Genomic DNA, 21,124 nt, shown 5'->3' with positions numbered 1-21,124 from the left:
AAAAAAAAAAATGCATCTTTTATCAATCTTAAAGTACCATTCCCAGAACCACTGCTGGTTTTTCATATATAATTATCTTACAAAGATATGTCATATATGGCACATTTTGCTTTTAGTTGATCCACGCAAAGATAAACATATCAATCAATTTGAATATCGAACAAAACATGAACTGATAATAAAAAATAGTGTGTATAATTTCACTTGACATTTAATACATACGGAAAATTTTGCTTCTTTCTTAAATTTAGGACAAGAAATTTAGTACTATCTATTATGATATCATAATATTATTACTAGTTGTTATAAAGGTTTTCTGTATTAAAAAATATAATGAATCTAATCACCTAACCATTGCCATTGTCATTGCCATTGCCATTGTCATTGCCATTGCTTGTCAAAGATATATCCTGCCATTTTCATTCATTAAGTTTTTCATTAGTTACGTATTGTAAAGTTGAATTTATTCAACTATGTATTGGTTTTATTCCGTGCCAAATTTGCTTATAATTTAGCATTTAGAAACCTTGTATTTATGTGGGAATAATGTAAGGGTTGTGTGAGAGAGAGTGTGTGAAGATTTGATCAAGAATGTGCAACAAAAAGTAACTCGCGACTGACTTGCGAGTGGGGACTTGCCAAAATCTAGCACACATATGAAGCATGCAGTAAGTTGAAGTGTTAGGACAGCTGGATCACTACAAGACAAAAAGTACAATCTGGCTAGTCTAGTAATTGGCGACTAGAACTCGCAACTTATTCCAGTCACGAAGTGAGTCGCCAGTGCACTATGTTTTGCTAAAAATTGATTTTTCACATTCCATCTCATACCCTACTATAAATACTCTCATACTCGCGAAATGTAGAGAGTTTCCAGAGAGAATTTTGAGAGAAAAACCCTAAAGAACAACAAGATTGATTCATCCACAATCTTATACATTTGATTCTCCAAATTCCTCTACTCTCACCCTCTTCATTGTCATACCCATGAGAGGATCTTAAGCCAAATCTTAACCTCACCAAATTCAAAGTAGTGAGAAGGTTCTTGGTATTTGGGAAGCAGTTCAAAAGAGAACTAATTCATATTGGTTGATGCAATGAGCTAATTGTGGGATCCGATAAGCTAGAAAAGACGTGGTTAGGCGTAATCTTGTTAGAGTAAGAAGCTTGAAGGGCTTAGGTGCTTCGGGTAGATTAGGCTTGGAGGATCTTTTGTTGTTCATGTATCCCAACTGATTTTCTAATGGATCATTTTACTACTTGGAGGGGGGCGGAGATTTTTTCGCCGAGTTCTTTGGTTTTCTCTTTGATAACACTTGCCGGTGTTATCTTGTATTTGCTTCTCTGTATCCCTTACTCTTTGCTTTTAATTACTGCTGAGTTGTGATTAAAATATGGGTTTGAGTAGTTTGCATATTTGGGTATTGCTTATATTTCATATTCCACACATACATTGTTTGAATATAAGCTTGTATTGGATAATTTTTAATTGGGGGTCTAAACATTCACAAGTGTTTTGCACACTATGTGATTTTTTCAAGTACAATGAGTTACAATTTGAGAAACTACTTACTTCTATGCATATATGATTCCCTTATATCTATGCGCCACAACTATGGGACGATTGTAGGCCAGTTGTAATCTAGTTTAGGTCATTAATTAATTATACAATTTTATTTTCTTTGGTTTGCAGGATGCAGGATTCAACTTGGTGTAAATTAATGAGTAGAGCTTAGACTTTAATTAAAAAAAGAATAAGATTTTGCATAAAATAATCCAATAAAATTTACAGACCACTCCCGGTAGGATTGTAATTTTGCAAGGGTATCTCTTACAAAGTATAGCTTCACCAGATGGACATATTTATCAATTACAAAATAGCATGCATTTTCAATTTTTACTTGAGGGTCGTAGTTCATATTTATATTTAACTCATGTGGTGGGCCTTTCTGAGATTGTGGGCTGGGCTGCCTCTTGTCACACTACGGCCCAAAGGTTCAGGGTCAAAGAGTCAGGACCGGTCCAATTGCAACTCACCTCAGACCGGCTTGTGTGCAAACTAAATCCCCTTTCTTGAAACTTTGGTCATATACCCATGGCAGATGAGACTGTTACAAAAGAGTTATGGCAAGCAAATACAATATGACAACAATAAAGGAAATATACTTGCTGTTAGATAGAATAAGTAAAGGATTCTCAATCAAAATAAAGAAAAAGGACGGCACAACACCATGAAATACATTATAAATGAAATGGCAAAGGCAAAAGAGAAATAATACTGGTACTTAATCAATAAAAGCAAAGAATGAATGGCTAGTATGCCGTGCTTAGTTGCATTATGGAACTAAGACCAAAGAGTGAACCACTCCCTTAATGTGAATAACCTCACAGGAAGATCCTGCTGTAGAAATTACTCACTTTGAGAGAATGGGGCTAAATGGCTTATATCTAGAAAATCCTTAATCCTTAATAGAGGGTAGGCTTTTAGAGGGAGAGAAAGAGTTAGCCTATTGGTGCATGCCTGCCATTCTATTCTCTCTCTATTTTTCTTCCTAACTTTCTCTTTCTTTTTTCTCCGTTTTGTTACTCTACTTTTCCATTCTTTTCTTTCTAGTTCTTACTCATGTGTTACTCTACTTTTCCATTATTTTCTTTCTAGTTCTTACTCGTGTGTTATAGTGGTGACTGTTGTTGTTGTAATGTTGTGAATCTCTCGTTTTGATTGTTGCTTTGTGTTGGTCCCCCTACTATGCACGGCAGATGCTCTTTATATACTGCCTGCCATGACTGGTTTTTTACTATTTTACCCCTTAACCACTTTTGTCTGGGTGTGGGTGTCCTTCCAGACCACTCACTAGTTTGTTAGCTGCCTAACCATCACCACTTACCTGTTTTATCCATGCGACTCCCCATTACCAGAGAAAGAAAATTGTTTTGTTTACTTGTTCATCGTGGCATTTTCATCCGAAACAAGGTGGGCATCCTCTTTCACTATCCCTCATGGCATGCACTTAGTGGTTTTAATTCACCCTTCCCTCTTTTGGGTGGTATGTCATCCCAACAGGACATTTCTCTTAAAAAAGTTTGAGCAGGAACCCCAAAATAGGCTCCCCCTTCCCCCCGTCGCTAGACCATACCCTCACTTACTTCTGACCCATGACCCACCACTCTTGTATTGGCTGGGTATAAGTTGGTGGTGTCTGGGCCTTGCGCGTACTCCACTTTCATGTATGTTCAAAGCTTGTCTGTTCCTCATGCGTTTGCCATGGTCTAAAGGCTCATCTATGCATTTCACCACTCATCCTTGACCTCTTGTGGCGTGAACTGTTTTTTGATCTTCCATTCTTTATGACTTGCTTCCTTCAAGGGTTAGGCCTTGCTTGATTGTGGGCTTTTTTCTCTTTAGCCCACTTTTTGCTCCATCCGTAAACTTGCTAGCATTCTTGCCATGCCACTCTGTTATTCCTGCTGTGGTGTTATTTGACTCGTGCTTGCTGGGCCTCTTTTAGGACTGCTGCATGCTTTTCTTTCACTTAATTACAGTGACCCAGCATTGTCATTGTGCCTGCATTCATGCTACTTGGGCTTCCTTGACCCATTCCATTGCTAACGGGCTTTCTCGGCCCATTTCTTCCTCCTTGAGCATCCTTAGCCCATTTTTTTTCCTTGGGCATCCTCAGTTTATTCCAATTCTGCACTCCCATGGGGTTTTGCTAACTCTTTTGGGTTTTCCTGGCCTAATTACCATATCCTTTATCCTTGGGATTCATGGGCTTTCCATTAACCCTTTACTCACTTACTTCATTACTTCGGGTCTGTTTTGGCCCATTCTTACTTTTCTACTGCCCATGAGTTTACTATTTCTTTCTCTGGGATCCTTTAGGCCCGCTAGCTTCCTTCGAGGCCCATTTATCATTTTGTGGGCTTATGATCTATTATTCCTACCATTTGGGATTAATGGTTTTTCTCTTAATTTACTAACTCTTTTCTGCCCATATTGTTGGGTTTCTTCCTGCTATTGGGCTTTTCCAAAATGAGCGTCAACAACTCAAAAATATTGTCTCAAAATAATTAAAAATCCGGTTAATAGGTGTCATTTAACTTTATGATATTTGTTAATAGATCATTTTAAGAAAGTTTTAATATACTACTTTTTAGAAAATATAAAAAGCTGTAAAAGAATTAGTCACTTTTTTCTTTTCTTATAAAAAAATATTTCATAAACTAATGTCCTTAAAACTTCGGTTAACTTTTCTCATATAACGGGTATGTTACCTGTAATATGTTTTTAGCGGCATCAATATGTTGGTTTTAGGTAGCATTTGGATTGCATTTGCGTTTTCACGCAGACGCGTTTTTTTTTTTTTTTTAGGACTAGCACCTCTTGCACTGTTCATGGGACATGAACAATGCAAACAGGCAAATGAACAGTCCCATGAACAGTGCAAACAGGCAAATGAATAATATTTTTTGTGTGAATAGTAATTCAGAAATTATTTTTTTATTATTTTCAGTTTTTAACAAAATAAGCGATATCCAAACGCATCTTTAATGTAACAGAACCAATGCTTGCTTGTTTTCATGGTTATCTATACAAAGATATGGGCAAAATATGTATCTTTTTAGCATAAAAAGATATGGCCCATATGGCCCATACACGCCCAGTACTCTTTGGGACCCCGGAAGTCAATTTTCTTTATAGGGCTATCTTTATAAAATTCTACTGATGAACATTGTGAAAACTTCACCTGATTTTCTTATAAAAAAAAATAAAAAAATAAAAAAATAAAAAAAAAATAAAAAAATAAAAAATAAATTAAAAAAACCTTATCAAAAGATTCACCTGATTACAAGAGAAACATTTGTCAGGATAGGGCTTCAAATCTCTTAACATATTCTGCTGTTTTGGTCTGAAATCAACTTGACGACAGAGCTAATTAAAACTTGCCATCAAGGACATGTCTTCAAATAAAACCAACACTATAGTTAGGATTTTAGTTCATTGAAGGCAAAAAAAAAAAAAAAAAAAAAAAAAAAAAAAAAAAGGAGTTTGAAAAAAGAAATTGATAGTGAAGGTGTTATAAATTGTAACTTGGTTTACTTAAGTTTGATCTTTTAAACTTATATCGATAATTAAAATTCATATTCTATCAATATCCAGTCTTACTGAAAGAGAGTGCAATCTACTCCTTGTATTAGTAGGGGATGGATCTAAGACTTGTTAATCGGTGGACAGATTTTAATATGTGAAATACAATTAATTATATACATAATATAACCACACATATGCCTAATGTATATTATACACTTAATTATATTGTCTGTATGATATAAGTATAGTTTTATTCTCATTTATAATATCACGTTTATTTTCTTAAAAGTTGGATTTCTTGAACATTAGATTTGGAAAATTTAATACATTTTTTCTTCAGAAAGAAAATAATTACTCATAAAATTTTAGGATGGGGAAAGCTAAGAATATAAATTTTCTAAAGGAAAAATTCATTTTTTTCCAAAATTTAAAAGGGGGGAGTGGGGATGCTCTCCTTACCCATAGTGCATGTAGCTCATTCCTTACTCCTAATGGTCCGTTTAGATTAAGGGAGAGAGAGGGGGAATAGAGTAAAATAGAATAGATTTAGTACAAAATTAGCTTATTTTTAGTTAACTCTACTCTACTTCCTTCCACTTCTCCCCCTCCATCCAAACAGGCCATAAGTCTATTCATAATGTCATTAGATTAAAAAAATTATCACCAATAAGTGTCAAGAATATTGATTTGAGCTAGATAAAGTCTTTTAGTATTAAATAAAGGACATGGGATCAAACGTTGTTTACATTAAAAATATGTTTCTTTCTTTTTTTATTTTTGGTGAAATAGTTAGAAATCACCCATACTAAACTTAGTACACGAACCCCTCCTCTACCCTTCAGGCCTTCTAATACCTATGGCTAGGGAAGGGCAGACCAATTGGGTCATTGGCCACATCGGTATCTTTCAAAGAATAACAGTCACCTGAACATAAATACATAATAGATTCAGATAACATTGCAACATATTGGCATAAATATAAATATTTGTATTTCAATTAATTGCTTCAAGAAGTACAAGAATGGATACAGGAAAACACATTTAGAAGGAAAACTACTACAAATATATAATATATGAAGAAAACAAGTAGAAATATCAATGTCTGAAACAGCAAATTAATAGGAATATTTAGTAGACAGCACGGTACAAGTCTTGGCCTATAGCACTACTTACACATTTATTGCTGACACTAAAAGAAAACAATGAAATGAAATGGATTCTTTTCTCAAATGGAGATAATGCTTCCTTATTTTTCACCCATTTGACCTAGTCACTACAGACTTAGTTAATTAATAGAACCAGCAATTATAAGAAATAATAGGCCGTTTCAAGGGCACTTGTAGATTTGGCCGTGATAGGTCACCTCGGAGTAGCACTTGCCACACTTTTCCAAGTTAGTACCGCGTGGACCTGGTGGAACACAGGAGCATTGCTTACAACATCTCGTGCATGCTCTCTGGCACTCTCTCTTCCCTTTACCTGTGTTGCATCTCTCATAACATGTAGGTGTGCAACCTGTGCACCAAATCAACCACAAAACAAACACACAAAACATACAATTACTACAAAAATAGATCATGAGAAAAAAAAAGAAAAGAAAGTGGATGTGCAATTTTTGTATAATTACGAAAGACGTGTGTTTAACATTTACCCTTTGTTGTCGTCAATGGGGGCAGTGGTGCATAAGTGGGTGGCCCAACTGGGGGCACAGCGTGTGGCTTTGGCGATGGCGCGGGTGCACGGTTTTCCTCCCCATATGATGAAACCTACAGAAAGTGGACAAAGATTACTATAAATTAAGATAACCAAACATATATAGGAAGTAAATAGGTAGAATGAGTATTTTTACAAAGAAAAACAATGTAACGATCTGTGATTAATGGAATGATACAAAGAATCAGTATTCTGAAGTGTGTAAGAGAGAGCCATACTCTTGTTGTAACCACAAGAAGAGTAGCGAACAAAATGAGCAGAGCTTTGAAAGCCATCTTAGAAGAAGATCAGAAAAAAGCGAAGAGAATTGGAAGGCTAGGTAGTCACTGGATCTCGATGTTGACTTAAGGCATGAAGAACCATCAGTAGACTGTGGTATAAATAGAGCTCAAGCATGCATGGATACAGTGATATAACTACACAGCTGGTCTTTGACTCAATGAAAACTGTGCATGCTAGCTTCCCCAGATCATTTAGCACAAGTTATGACTTGATTTCCAGAAAAAAATTTCCCCCCTTTTTTGGCAGAAAACATGGCTTACGTGCTAGCTGACCTTCCTTCTAGGTTGTTTGTCTGCCTTGAATAACTGAGATTTAAGGTTAGACTCCACGTTATCATTTTCGTAACATGATTATGAGCAATTCTAGCTTTCAACTTAATTAATATACGATAATACGAGGCCATGTCAGTGAACCTCAGAGGCCGGTCACATTTCTTAAACAGGATACTTGTGATGATCAAAATATGCCACAATAAAAATTTTGATTAAATATTCTTTCACACTTGTTCACATCAATTATTTCGCATACATATCTACAATTAATACATAAATAACTGTACACATTTTAACATAAAAAATGAATATAAAAAAAAAAGGTGAAATAATGCAATACTCTTTTGGTAATGTTTCTGCGGGAAATTATTGTGTACTCCTGAAATATTATAAATGCGTATTTTCTCATTCTCTCACATAAATGGTGGGTACTACTAATTAAATTCATAGTGGGACTCACCATCTATGTGAGATGGAGAATACACATTTATGGTACTCTAAGAGTACCTAATAATTTTCCTATTTCTGCATGGTTGTACCAATGAGTAACCGGCTTTGATGAGGGCTACCCTAATTGTGCAATAAACCTTTGATTCTGGGGTCAATGAAAGAAAATCATAAACGAAGAGATGCGCCATGGTAACATGATCCTCTAAATCTTTATTTTTTATTATTTTTTGAGATAGAGCCTATAAATCTTGTAGACTAAAAAGGTTTCTACGTAGGAAAGTGTTATCCAAACTAGACCAAATTAAAGATCAATAGTAGTATATCGCAGATAAACTCTTTACGTGGATTTAGGCATATCTAAGACTTATATAAAATTCTGTCAAGTTGTTTCCCGCGAGTCAAGAAGAAATTTATCAAAATCTGAATTAACATATTTAGAAAACCTAGGATCACAACTGGCTAAGAGTCATCACCAAGACGTTTTTCATGAGTGCCAGTGCCAAGTGGGCTTCTTAATTTCTCGTACTCTTTGCATGTGCATGTGATGCCTCATCACATTCCAAGCCATTTGCATTAATCAAAATGATCAGTCCAATACTCCTGTTAGGTTTACTCAAAGATGGACCTAGAAAGATCCTTTAGTACTAGTCGTTCTTGACTTTGTCAGATAATTTGAATTCTAAATTACCAATTATTTCAAAAGATTAAACTGTTAAAAACTAATGAATTTAATTGTTCAACCAATATTCTAATAATTTCATCACGTGTGGGTTCAAACCCCTTCTTAATAAGTGAGATCAAACATATTAGATAATTGCAAAAAATTAAATTATTAGAAAATTGTGAATTTAACCACTCAACCAATATTCTAACATAATAGATATATGGTTACATGCATCTATAAAGTATGGATCCCAAAATGCTCAAATATGACTAATTCTTTTAATAATTATTCAAATTTTAAGAGAAATGCTTGTGCCACAGAATAATTCACAACTTTTGTCATAACTCACCCATGTAATGAGTTATGAGTGGTGAAAATGTGAACTCACATGGACCTATTATATTATTTCCACCACTCACAACTTGCCACATGACGAGTTGTGACAAAAATTATGAATTATTTTATGTCACTAGCATTTTTAATTTGTTAGTATGACAAACGACATGGTTGATGATGTAGTGGTATTGACTTGGCATTGATGTGGCACAATGCTGGCTTCACACGCTGGCATGTATTGGACTAACAATATTGCACAGGCAAGATATGACAAGCAGATCTGGGGTTGCACAGGCAAGATATATATATATATATATATATATATTTGTTCTTTTACATAAAAACGTAATTAAAAAAAAAAAAAATCATTTATATTTTATCAATGTCTATTAAAGGTTCAAAACCTATAAAAGAAAAAAAAATGTTGAAAAAAGAAATAATTTTAATAAAAAAGATTAGAAAAGAACATTATTATTATTACATATCTTTGAAGTGATAAACAATGATAAAAGAAGAGTAAATTTATAATGTAATATTTATTATTCGTTTGGAAGATTTGTATATAAGTAATAAAATATAAGGATAATCACATAATGGATGACAGAGTCTAATATAGTTTTCGAGATAAAATGTTGAATTTCAAGTGCAAATAAGTTCACAATATAGTTTTAAAAATATTACAATTTGATCATAATCATATTGGTTTACATTAACTAAAATATCATAATTCATATAAGCTGTGCTTAAGGCTTGCCTAACTATTAATATTCTTTTTATGCGAATTATAAGTGGAATTTTGATTTCTACAAAGAAAATCATAAAATGACTTATTCAGGCAAACACCAAATAAATAAACATATATAAAAAATATGTTATTTTTTATGAATTCTTTAAATAAAATATTGCTTATTATTTATATGAATGGATTTTTATTATTCAAATTAGTCTCAAGAACTTGTGTGCACTATTGGAGGCCACTATATATTGAAAACATGCACACCCGCAGAGTTGTATGAAAGCTATATATATAATGGATGCATATCTAAATGTATAGGTCAGAGGAGTTTACTAAAGAATAACAATGAATTCCCTGATGAGACTAAAATCAAGGACATATATATCGATTATTCTTGATTTTAATTTGATGAAGGATAAGTAAGCTAAAATCAGAATATACAATAGGTAAACTCAAGATATACAAATATAGTATACTAGCAACATTGACACTTAAATCAGTTACGTCATTCTGGATATTTGCCTACACAAGGCAATCAACATGCTCCAAGCTTTGATGTAAAAAAAAAAAAAAAAAAAAAAAAAAAATATGCACCAAAATTTTTCATAACATAAATAATTTTCTTACAACGTAAGCATTTGTAAGTCGGTAAAAGTGCAATTTTGATAATATAATAAAACCAAGACATGAAACCTTATCAAAATAAATAAATAAATAAAGACATGAAACAATATTAAATGAAATGGTGTTTGTTTCTGCTAGAAAAGGAAAGTGAGGGTTGTTTACTCCAGAAAAATGAAGTCCTATTTGACACATGTCAGGCGGATTATTTAGAGCTGTAAACAAGTTAATTTAATAAACTATTAAAGGTTTAGGATTGTTTATTTAATTTTATATTAAATATGAACAAAGTTTGAGTTCATTACAAGTTTATATGTTTAAGCTTGGTTTTTTCTCCAAAAAGAAAAACAAAAGGTTTAAGCTTGGTTTTTTTTCTAATTGAATAAGCTTGAACTTGTTCACAACACACTTAATAAACTTCTTATTTTCTCATTTATACAACTTATTCTTTTCTCATTTATGGTAAAACCATAACTAACAATTTCTACCCATCACAAATCTATACTAATAATAAATTTTATGTGAAATTATATTATTTGAGTTAATTAGATAAAATCATTTTTATTTATGAATTTATACAAATAAGATTCTCCAACCTTATTTTGTTAAAAATTATATATAATTTACTAAAAATTTATTGTTTATATTATTAAAAAATTATAATTAATAATTTGATATCTTATGAATTTATTTACAAACTTACAAAATCTAATTTGAAGACTATATAATTAATTATATTTTTAGACAAGTATATTTATAAAAGTCTAGTTAATGGATGTCCTTAGGGCATTTGTTAATGACCAATTTTAGGAAGATTTTGATATAATTTTTATTGGAAAAAAAAATTAGTTACTTTTTTGTTCTTTTTTTTTTCCAATAAAAAGTTTTTAAAAATATATCCTAAACTGAAGTCCTTAAAGAATCCATTAACTTTTTAATATTTATAAATATGTAATATTGGATATACTTAAATTGATTCATGTTCATAAGCTTGTTTACAAACAAGCTAAACTTAAACTTAATAACATGTTTGTAAACAAGCTTATGAACATGAATCAATTTAAGTATATCCAATATTACATATTTATAAATATTAAAAAGTTAATGGATGCTTTAAGGACTTCAGTTTAGGATATATTTTTTTAAATTTTTTATTAAGTTTAAGTTTAGCTGTGGGTTCCAGCTAGTTCAACTAGTAAAGTCTCTGATGGTTAAATAAGAGATCTGGGGTTCAATTCCAGTCTACACTAAAAACTGATTGGTGTCTTGGTCTGATGATAAAAAGTTATCATCAGGAGCAGACACCATAAGTTGAAACTCTCACTCAAAAAAAAAAGTTTAAGTTTAGCTCATTTAATAATTGAGGCAAACCTTGGCTAGAACTTGGATTATTCTTTGCTAAACAAATAAAAATAAACTAGTATTTTTTCCTAGTTGAGCTTAAACTGCTTATAAATAGCTCAGTTCAATATATATATATATATATGCATGCGAAATTGATTGCTTTAAGGAAGTAGATGAAAGGACACTGGAAATTCATTTATATATAAGGAAAATCTGGTAAATATATTAATATCTGAAATTCTATATGGGAATATATGGTAGGCACCGCACCATGGTATACAAGAGTCTTGGCCTAACACTATATGGACAAATTTATTGCTGGAGGAAATTAAATAGTAGAAAGTACACTTAAAAACAAATTATTTTCACACCTTTATGATACTTATTACAAACTTTATTGCTGAAATTAATACTTATTGCAGACTTATCAATATAACCAGCAAGTGATGATATATTATAGGCTGCTTCAAGCGCACTTGTATATTTGGCCGTGATGGGTCACCTCGAAGAAGCACTTGCCACATTTTTCCAAGTTAGTACCGCGTGGTCCTGGTGGAACACACAAGCATTGTTTACAACATCTCGTGCATGCTCTCTCGCACTCTTTCTTCCCTTTACCTGGGTTGCATCTCTCAAAACACACAGGTGTGCAATCTGTTCACCAAATCAACCACAAAACATACACAATTACTTTATAAATATATCATTGAAAAAAAAAAGTTGATTTGCAATTTTTGTATAATGAGGAAAGACATGTATTTAACACTTACCATGTGCTGACTTCAATGGGGGCAGTGGTGCAAAAGAAGGGGTGTGCCTTTGGTGGCTGTGCATGATGAGGAGCTCGAGATGGTGCAATGATGTTCATGATGTGGTGGATGAGCGTGTGCCTTTGGTGGATGTGCATAAGTGGCGGGTGGCCTTTGGTGGATGTGCATGACGAGGACCATGAGATGGATGATGTCGATTTGGTGGATGAGTGGGTGCCTCTGAGAGTTCATCGTCATGACATGAAACCTACAGAAAGGACAAACATTATCATGAATTAAGATAACCATGCCATATGGAGCAAATAAGTATCAGTTTCGTTTTCAGTAGTTTATTTGTTAAATATGAGACAAAAAAATGTAGTTTTTGGTAATTTATCCGTTAAATGTGTGACAGAAAGATAAAATTAGCTTCTTCTTATATATATATATATAATAAAAAATAAAAAATAAACCTAGCTAAGAGAGCGAGAGAGACATGCATACTCTTGTGGTGACCACAAGAAGAGTGGTGAACAAAAGGAGCATAGCTTTGAAAGCCATTTTAGAAAAGGATCAGAAAAAAGCTATAAGATAATTGAAAAGGTAATCGCTCTGCGTTGGCTTGAGGAATGAAGAATCGTCTGTGGGGGAGAAAAATGGGCAAATGACCCTTTCAAAAAAAGAAAAAAAATCTAGCATTTTACCATATTTTCCAAATTAATTAGTGAAATGTCCTTGTTATAACTCGATTGTCCAAAAATCGAATTTCAAAACGCCACTATAGGGTCCTTAAAAAGTCACTACAGATATGGGATGATTAAACTTAAAAAATAAAAAAATAAAAAAAAATTGCATGGAACTCGAGTTCAGGGAGCTTGAGTTCCAAAACGCTACTATAGAGTCTTAAAACATCACTATAGGACTCCTTAAAACGCCACTATAGGGCTCCAGATTTTTTTATTTTTTTATTTTCAGTTTGTTATAACTCAATTGTTCAAAAATCAAGTTTTAAACTGAAATTTGATTTTTAGAAAATTGAGTTTCAAAAGAATAGTTTAGGAAATTGGGAAAATTGCTAGATTGTTTTTTTAAAAAGGACAGAGGCCAATTTTCTCCTCATCTGTGGACTGTCATATATATGTACAGCTCAAGCATGCATGGATTATCAATATTAGCGATATATCGATGTACAGCTGGCCTTAATTTGACTCAATAATCAAAATTGTGCATATATATGCTAGCTTCACCAGATCACTATGCACAAGTTATGACTCGATGTCCAGAAACTCTTTTAATTTGTTTCCTTTTTTGGCGGAATTCATGGCTTACGTCCTAGCAGACCTACCCTCCTAGCTAAAATCAAAATATACAAATAATAAACTCAAGATATACAAATATGATATCCTAGCAACATTGACACTTAAATCAGTTACGTCATTTTGGATATTCGCCTACACAAGGCATTCGACATGCATGCATCAAGCTCTTTCATAACATGAATAATTTTCTTACAACGTAAGCATTTGTAAGTCGATAAAAGTGCAATTTTGTTAATATAATATTAACAAGACATGAAACCTTATAAAATAAATAAATAAATAAAGATATGAAACAATATTAAATGAAGTGGTGTTTGTTTCCGCTAGAAAAGAAGAGTGAGGGTTGTTTGTTAGGTCATATTTTTTATGTGATTAACTAATCCTTTGACAAAATGCATTTTAATTGTAAATTGGGTAGATTTAAGTTGGGTTTGATACATATTAAATGGTTGTATTAAAGACATGAAGATTGATCCAAGAAACAAGTGAAAAAAAGCTATTTTATTAAAGCTCGACAGATAGCTCAACAAAAGGCATCTATCGAGATTTACTGGGCAAGCTCGACACTAGATATATCGAGTTTTACGAATTCAGAATTTTCAGATCTGAATTTGGGCCCATATTGATGTATTTGTTTAGGGTTTTTTTTCTCACAACCCTAGACATATATAAGGTTTATTGTTAAGAGCCATCACACATGGATACAGAGACCAAGAGATTATTTTCCTCTATGAGAAGCTACTGCATTTGTACGCCTTAGAATATTGTAACCAAGTGCTTCCTGATCTTTATCGTTTATGAAGTGAAGAACTTTGCAACCAAGAACAATCATTCAAGTTGTTGAAGTTAGTCACGTACTGAGATCCGTGCAAAGGGTTAATCACAAATTGGAGATTTGTGCATTAAAGGAAAGAAGGTTACTATAAGATTAAATCCAATTGGGTATTGGAGTGAAGGTTCAACTATATGTTGGTATTTTGGGATAAGCCAAAGTAGTGGTAAAATTTTTCATACTTGTAACTGCTTGATTATTGATTTGTGCATGTTTAAAACTCACATTAATTGCTAGTTGTGAAATTATATTGTTTGAGTTAATTAGATAAAATCATTTTCAATAATGAATTAATACAAATAAGACTCTCCAACCTTATTTTGTTTAAAATTATAAATAATTTACTAAAAATTGATTGCTTATATTATTAAACAATTATAATTAACAATTTGATATCGTATGAATTTATTTACAAACTTACAAAATCTAATTTAAAAACAGTATAATTATATTTTTAGACAAATATATTTATAAGAGTTTGGTTAACAGATGGCCTTAGGGCATTTGTTAATGACCAATGTAAGGACGCGATTTGTAACGACCCGTAACAGTGCTGGGTTCGTACGTAAAAGGCCCAAACAATATCATTTGTAGAGTGTGGGTTTGAAAGGCTAGGCCTTGGTCGCCAAACGGTAGGTTTTTCGTGGTGTTCATACATGACTAAGGCGTTCTCGCCATAGGAGTCTTTCTCCTGGAGGCGGGCTGGGAGGCTCTGGTTTTTGGCCATTTTTCCCAGCCCTTTCTCTGGTTTGCTTACTTTTCCTTTTATATTAGCCTATATTCCTTATCCTTCGTCCACGTGTAGGATAGGCATTCCAAGACTGATACTTGTCCCATCAGCCCATACCCAGAGTGGTTGGGAGTGGTTGTAAAAGCTGGAAAGTATGGCTCTGTCAGGTGCAGAGTATTGAATGACAGTAAGGGTAGCTTTCCCTGGTCGCTACACTTTCCAGCGTAACCTTTTCTATTGACATAGATATTTTAGATTTTTTCCCAAGCTGTTTCTATACCATTTTTGCCCTTCCTTCCTGTGAGATCTCGGACATGGCGAGGACTGCCTCATCCTCGGCTGTGTCCTCAGGCTATTTTGTACTTGTATTACCAATCCTAGGCTATAACTCTTCTCGGCTCGGGTCTTAGGCCCCAATGAATAAATGGGCCAGGACCACAAACTATTGGGCCCCACAATAACCCCTCAAAATCCTGCTGTCCGACCTCATGGTTGGAGAGGAGGATTTTGGTAATGTCAAGCCCTCATTATGGCTCATTTAACTCTGTCTTTCATTAATGCTGGTGTCTTTTCATCTACCCAGAAAACCTACCAGACTACGAGACATTCCTATGAATTCATTCACAATGCGTCTCCATCGTTTGATTATCCGAAATGCGCCTTTAATGACTTCCATTTACGAGATTATTTAAATTCAACGGTATACTGACGATGTGGGGAAGTGGAACGGGTACATTCTCGTTTATAGATTTGCTTGGAAATCTGGACAGATTAAATACCCTCCGTTTTGCCCTTCATATAAGAAGAAAAGCAGGAGGCTATTTCTCTCTTACAGAGACCCTTTTCATCCTTCTGAAATCTGAAACCCTTAGCCTCCTTCAGAGTTTACTTTACTCGCTAGTTACCCCTTAAATCGTGATACGTTCGAGATAGGAATAAGTAATGAAGGAACCATACCCCTCCCAGAAACACCATATTCTTATGAAGCTCAAAATGGCTCGGTCAGGGCAGGGATGGTGGAGACTCAAGATCCTTCTCACCTTCCTTTCAGCCAAAATCTGAAGCAGGGGCTCGTCACGTCGAACTTTCAGCGTGACTGAACTGGGGTCACCTATTATCAGTACCAGCCGCTCTCTCATGAGCATAGCTAACATGGCACTAGCGTGTTAGGAGTCAGGACTGACGCAGGGACAAAGTATCCCTGCCTCTTCCTTTCTTCCTTCACCGGTGCCTCCTTTTGCCTCTCTTTCTTCTTCTTTCCACCGCTAGATCCATCCTGGCGCTTTTCCTTCTTCCTCTTCTTTTCCTCCTTCTTTCTCTTCTTCTCCTCCTTCTTTCTCTTCATCTCCTCCTTCTTCTTTTGAAGAAGGTCCTCCTCTTAATATAGGCGCTACTGGGGCAGAGTTTGGAAGGACTTCGGAGACGAATTTAAAAAGACATTTGACTGTTTACTTGTTATATTGTTGTTGTTGTTGTTGTTTTTTTTTTTTTTTTTTTTTTTTTTTTTTTTTTTTTTGTAATCCACCATTTGTATAGGCTTGTTTAAGCCCTTCTTTGTACGTTGTAATACCTTTTCATATTAATAAAAGTCGTTATTGCTTTATTTCACATGTTCTATCTCTTTATTTTTGAAATGGTTACGCCGTGAATAAACATACTACCTCGTGAATCCTTTTTATTTTTACATTTTGACCGACGTCTAAGACCGAAATCTCAGTTAAAAAAGATCTTATTCTGTGTTTATTAAAACTATCCGACTTAATAATACTGAATCGAACAAATGATACTTAAGGCTGAAACCCATATTAAGAAGAAAAAGACAAGATATTATGATGAGCTTATTGGGGCGGTCTGGCACAATACCGCCGACCTGAGAGCACAATACTTAGGGCTGAAATCCCTTATCAAGGAAAAAGGTACTACTATGAACTTACGAATGCTGTTCGGCACAATAATACCGACTTGAACAAATGATACTTAGGGTTAAAACTCTTGCTAAGGAAAAGATATTATCATGAATTTAATAGAGTTGCCTGGCACAATAATGCCAACCTGAGAAAACAACACTTACCCCAAAATAGTCGAGATGACAACTGAATGCTCGGTGCGGTGTAGGAGGTAATCATCCAAAGTCATATAACCCAAAAATGAACAGCCCTTCCAGGTCGCTGAGTAATAGGGTCTTTCATCATCTTCCTAACAACTTTCATAGCCTTGACCTTTTTCTGGTATTTGAGCCGAGTATTGAACAACTTAAAGTTTTTATTAAGTAGCTGACCTTTCCATAGGTTTAGGTCCGATGACCATGCGATACCTTGGTTCTGTCCAAATTTTTTTTTTTTTTTTTTTTTTTTTTTTTTTTATTTATCTAAGTAGTTGGTTTCCCCATAGGTTTGAGTCCGAGGACCATGCAATACCTTGGTTCTGTCCAAAACTCAGTTTTCTCATCTAAGTAGTTGGTTTCCCCATAGGTTTGAGTCCGAGGACCATGCAATACCTTGGTTGAGTCTAAGGACCATGCAATACCTTGGTTCTGTCCAAAACTCAGTTTTCTCATCTAAGTAGTTGGTCTCCCCATAGGTTTGAGTCCGAGGACCATGCAATACCTTGGTTGTGTCCAAAACTCAGTTTTCTCATCTAAGTAGTTGGTCTCCCCATAGGTTTGAGTCCGAGGACCATGCAATACCTTGGTTTTGTCCAAAACTCAGTTTTCTCATCTAAGTAGTTGGTCTCCCCATAGGTTTGAGTTCGAGGACCATGCAATACCTTGGTTCTGTCCAAAACTCAGTTTTCTCATCTAAGTAGTTGGTTTCCCCATAGGTTTGAGTCCGAGGACCATGCAATACCTTGGTTCTGTCCAAAACTCAGTTTTCTCATCTAAGTAGTTGGTTTCCCCATAGATTTGAGTCCGAGGACCATGCAATACCTTGGTTCTATTCAAAACTCAGTTTTTGATATGGGGCCTTGGCTTTAAGGGAATTAGCTCCTCGGCCAAGCCCCTAGAACCATCCATGCGATTGACACTACAAAGCGCAGCCCTTAGTCAAGAATCATAGCCCCTAGTGGAACTTTACACTAGAACTCTATAACCAGCTGTTAGAAATGACAAATGGACTGTCTCGACCTACTGTCTATGCCAACACACAAGCCTTTCCCACAGATGGCGCCAATTGTAAGGACGCGATTTGTAACGACCCGTAACAGTGTTGGGTTCGTACGTAAAAGGCTTAAAAAATATCATTTGTAGAGCGTGGGTTTGAAAGGCTAGGCCATGGTCGCCAAACGGTGGGTTTTTCGTGGTGTTCATACATGACTAAGGCGTTCTCGCCATAGGAGTCTTTCTCCTGGAGGCGGGCTGGGAGGCTCTGGTTTTTGGCCCTTTTTCCCAGCCTTTTCTCTGGTTTGCTTACTTTTCCTTTTATACTAGCCTATGTTCCTTATCCTTCGTCCATGTGTAGGATCGGCATTCCAAGACTGATACTTGTCCCATCAGCCTATACCTAGAGTGGTTGGGGGTGGTTGTAAAAGCTGGAAAGTATGGCTCTGTCAGGTGCAGAGTATTGAATGACAGTAAGGGCAGCTTTCCCTGGTCGCTACACTTTCCAGCGTAACCTTTTCTATTGACATAGATATTTTAGATTTTTTCCCAAGCTGTTTCTATACCATTTTTTCCCTTCCTTCCTGTGAAATCTCGGACATGGCGAGGACTGTCTCGTCCTCGGCTGTGTCCTCAGGCTATTTTGTATTTGTATTACCGATCCTGGGCTATAACTCTTCTCGGCTCGGGCCTTAGGCTCCAATGAATAAATGGGACAGGGCCACAAACTATTGGGCCCCACAATAGCCCTTCAAAATCCTGCTATCCGACCTCATGGTTGGAGAGGAGGATTTTGGTAATGTCAAGCCCTCATTATGGCTCATTTAACTCTGTCTTTCATTAATGCTGGTGTCTTTTCATCTACCCAGAAAACCTACCGGACTACGAGACATTCCTATGAATTCATTCACAATGCGTCTCTGTCGTTTGATTATCCAAAATGCGCCTTTAATGACTTCCATTTACGAGATTATTTATATTCAACGGTTTACTGACGATGTGAGGAAGTGGAACGGGTACATTCTCGTTTACAGATTTGCTTGGAAATCTGGACAGATTAAATACCCTCCGTTTTTCCCTTCATATAAGAAGAAAAGCAGGAGGCTATTTCTCTCTTACAGAGACCCTTTTCATCTTTCTGAAATCTGAAACCCTTAGCCTCCTTCAGAGTTTACTTTACTCGCTAGTTACCCCTTAAATCGTGATACGTTCGAGATAGGAATAAGTAATAAAGGAACCATACCCCTCCCAGAAACACTATATTCTTATGAAGCTCAAAATGGCTCGGCCAGGGCAGGGATGGCGGAAACTCAAGATCCTTCTCACCTTCCTTTCAGCCAAAATTCGAAGTAGGGGCTCGTCACGTCGAACTTTTGGCGTGACTGAACTGGGGTCACCCATTACCAGTACCAGCCGCTCTCTCATGAGCATAGCTAACATGGCACCAACGTGTTAGGAGTCAGGACTGACGCAGGGACAAAGTATCCCTGCTTCTTCCTTTCTTCCTTCACTGGTGCCTCCTTTTGCCTCTCTTTCTTCTTCTTTCCACCGCCAGATCCATCATGGCGCTTTTCCTTCTTCCTCTTCTTTTCCTCATTCTTTCTCTTCTTCTCCTCCTTCTTTCTCTTCATCTCCTCCTTCTTCTTCTGAAGAAGGTCCTCCTCTCAATATGGGCGTTACTGGGGCAGAGTTTGGAAGGATTTCTGAGACGAGTTTAAAAAGACATCTGACTGTCCAAAACTCAGTTTTCTCATCTAAGTAGTTGGTTTCCCCATAGGTTTGAGTCCGAGGACCATGCAATACCTTGGTGCTGTCCAAAACTTAGTTTTCTCATCTAAGTAGTTGGTTTCCCCATAGGTTTGAGTCCGAGGACCATGCAATACCTTGGTTCTATCCAAAACTCAGTTTTTGATATGGGGCCTTGGCTTTAGGGGAATTAGCTCCTCGGCCAAGCCCCTGGAACCATCCATGCGATTGACGCTACAAAGCGCAGCCCTTAGTCAAGAATCATAGCCCCTAGTGGAACTTTACACTAGAACTCTATAACCAGCTGTTAGAAATGACAAAGGAACTGTCTCGACTTACCGTCTATGCCAACACACAAGCTTTTCCCACAGACGGCGCCAATTGTAAGGACGCGATTTGTAACGACCCGTAACAGTGTTAGGTTCGTACGTAAAAGGCCCAAACAATATCATTTGTAGAGCGTGGGTTTGAAAGGCTAGGCGTTGGTCGCCAAACGGTGGGTTTTTCGTGGTATTCATACATGACTAAGGCGTTCTCGCCATAGGAGTCATTCTCCTGGAGGCGGGCTGGGAGGCTCTGGTTTTTGGCCATTTTTCCCAGCCCTTTCTCTGGTTTGCTTACTTTTCCTTTTCTACTAGCCTATGTTCCTTATCATTTGTCCACGTGTAGGATAGGCATTCCAAGACTGATACTTGTCCCATCAGCCCATACCCAGAGTGGTTGGGAGTGGTTGTAAAAGCTGGAAAGTATGGCTCTGTCAGGTGCAGAGTATTGAATGACAGTAAGGGTAGCTTTCCCTGGTCGCTACACTTTCCAGCGTAACCTTTTCTATTGACATAGATATTTTAGATTTTTTCCCAAGCTGTTTCTATACCATTTTTGCCCTTCCTTCCTGTGAGATCTCGGACATGGCGAGGACTGCCTCATCCTCGGCTGTGTCCTCAGGCTATTTTGTACTTGTATTACCAATCCTAGGCTATAACTCTTCTCGGCTCGGGTCTTAGGCCCCAATGAATAAATGGGCCAGGACCACAAACTATTGGGCCCCACAATAACCCCTCAAAATCCTGCTGTCCGACCTCATGGTTGGAGAGGAGGATTTTGGTAATGTCAAGCCCTCATTATGGCTCATTTAACTCTG

The 21,124-nt window shown here is 35.8% G+C and overlaps 1 protein-coding gene and 1 long non-coding RNA gene across 2 annotated transcripts; both read right to left on the bottom strand.

Moving 5' to 3' along the window:
- Window positions 1–6,057: 6,057 nt before the first annotated feature.
- On the bottom strand, window positions 6,058–7,143 carry LOC126707156 (gibberellin-regulated protein 14-like). The gene is made up of 3 exons (XM_050406761.1): window positions 7,024–7,143; window positions 6,744–6,858; window positions 6,058–6,607 (listed from the first exon to the last, which is right to left on the bottom strand). Exons 1-3 carry the CDS (start codon window positions 7,078–7,080, stop codon window positions 6,420–6,422), a joined length of 360 nt encoding a protein of 119 aa, XP_050262718.1. The 5' UTR covers window positions 7,081–7,143; the 3' UTR covers window positions 6,058–6,419.
- Window positions 7,144–11,690: 4,547 nt separating this feature from the next.
- Window positions 11,691–12,902, bottom strand: LOC126707150 (uncharacterized). The gene is made up of 3 exons (XR_007648847.1): window positions 12,764–12,902; window positions 12,281–12,527; window positions 11,691–12,164 (listed from the first exon to the last, which is right to left on the bottom strand). It is a non-coding gene; the product is annotated as an uncharacterized LOC126707150 (long non-coding RNA).
- Window positions 12,903–21,124: the final 8,222 nt, after the last annotated feature.

Source organism: Quercus robur, chromosome 2, assembly GCF_932294415.1.
Source record: "Quercus robur chromosome 2, dhQueRobu3.1, whole genome shotgun sequence".
Lineage (NCBI taxonomy): Eukaryota > Viridiplantae > Streptophyta > Magnoliopsida > Fagales > Fagaceae > Quercus > Quercus robur.
Note: the sequence above shows the minus strand (reverse complement) of the source record. Positions and strands in the feature narration are given on the sequence as shown.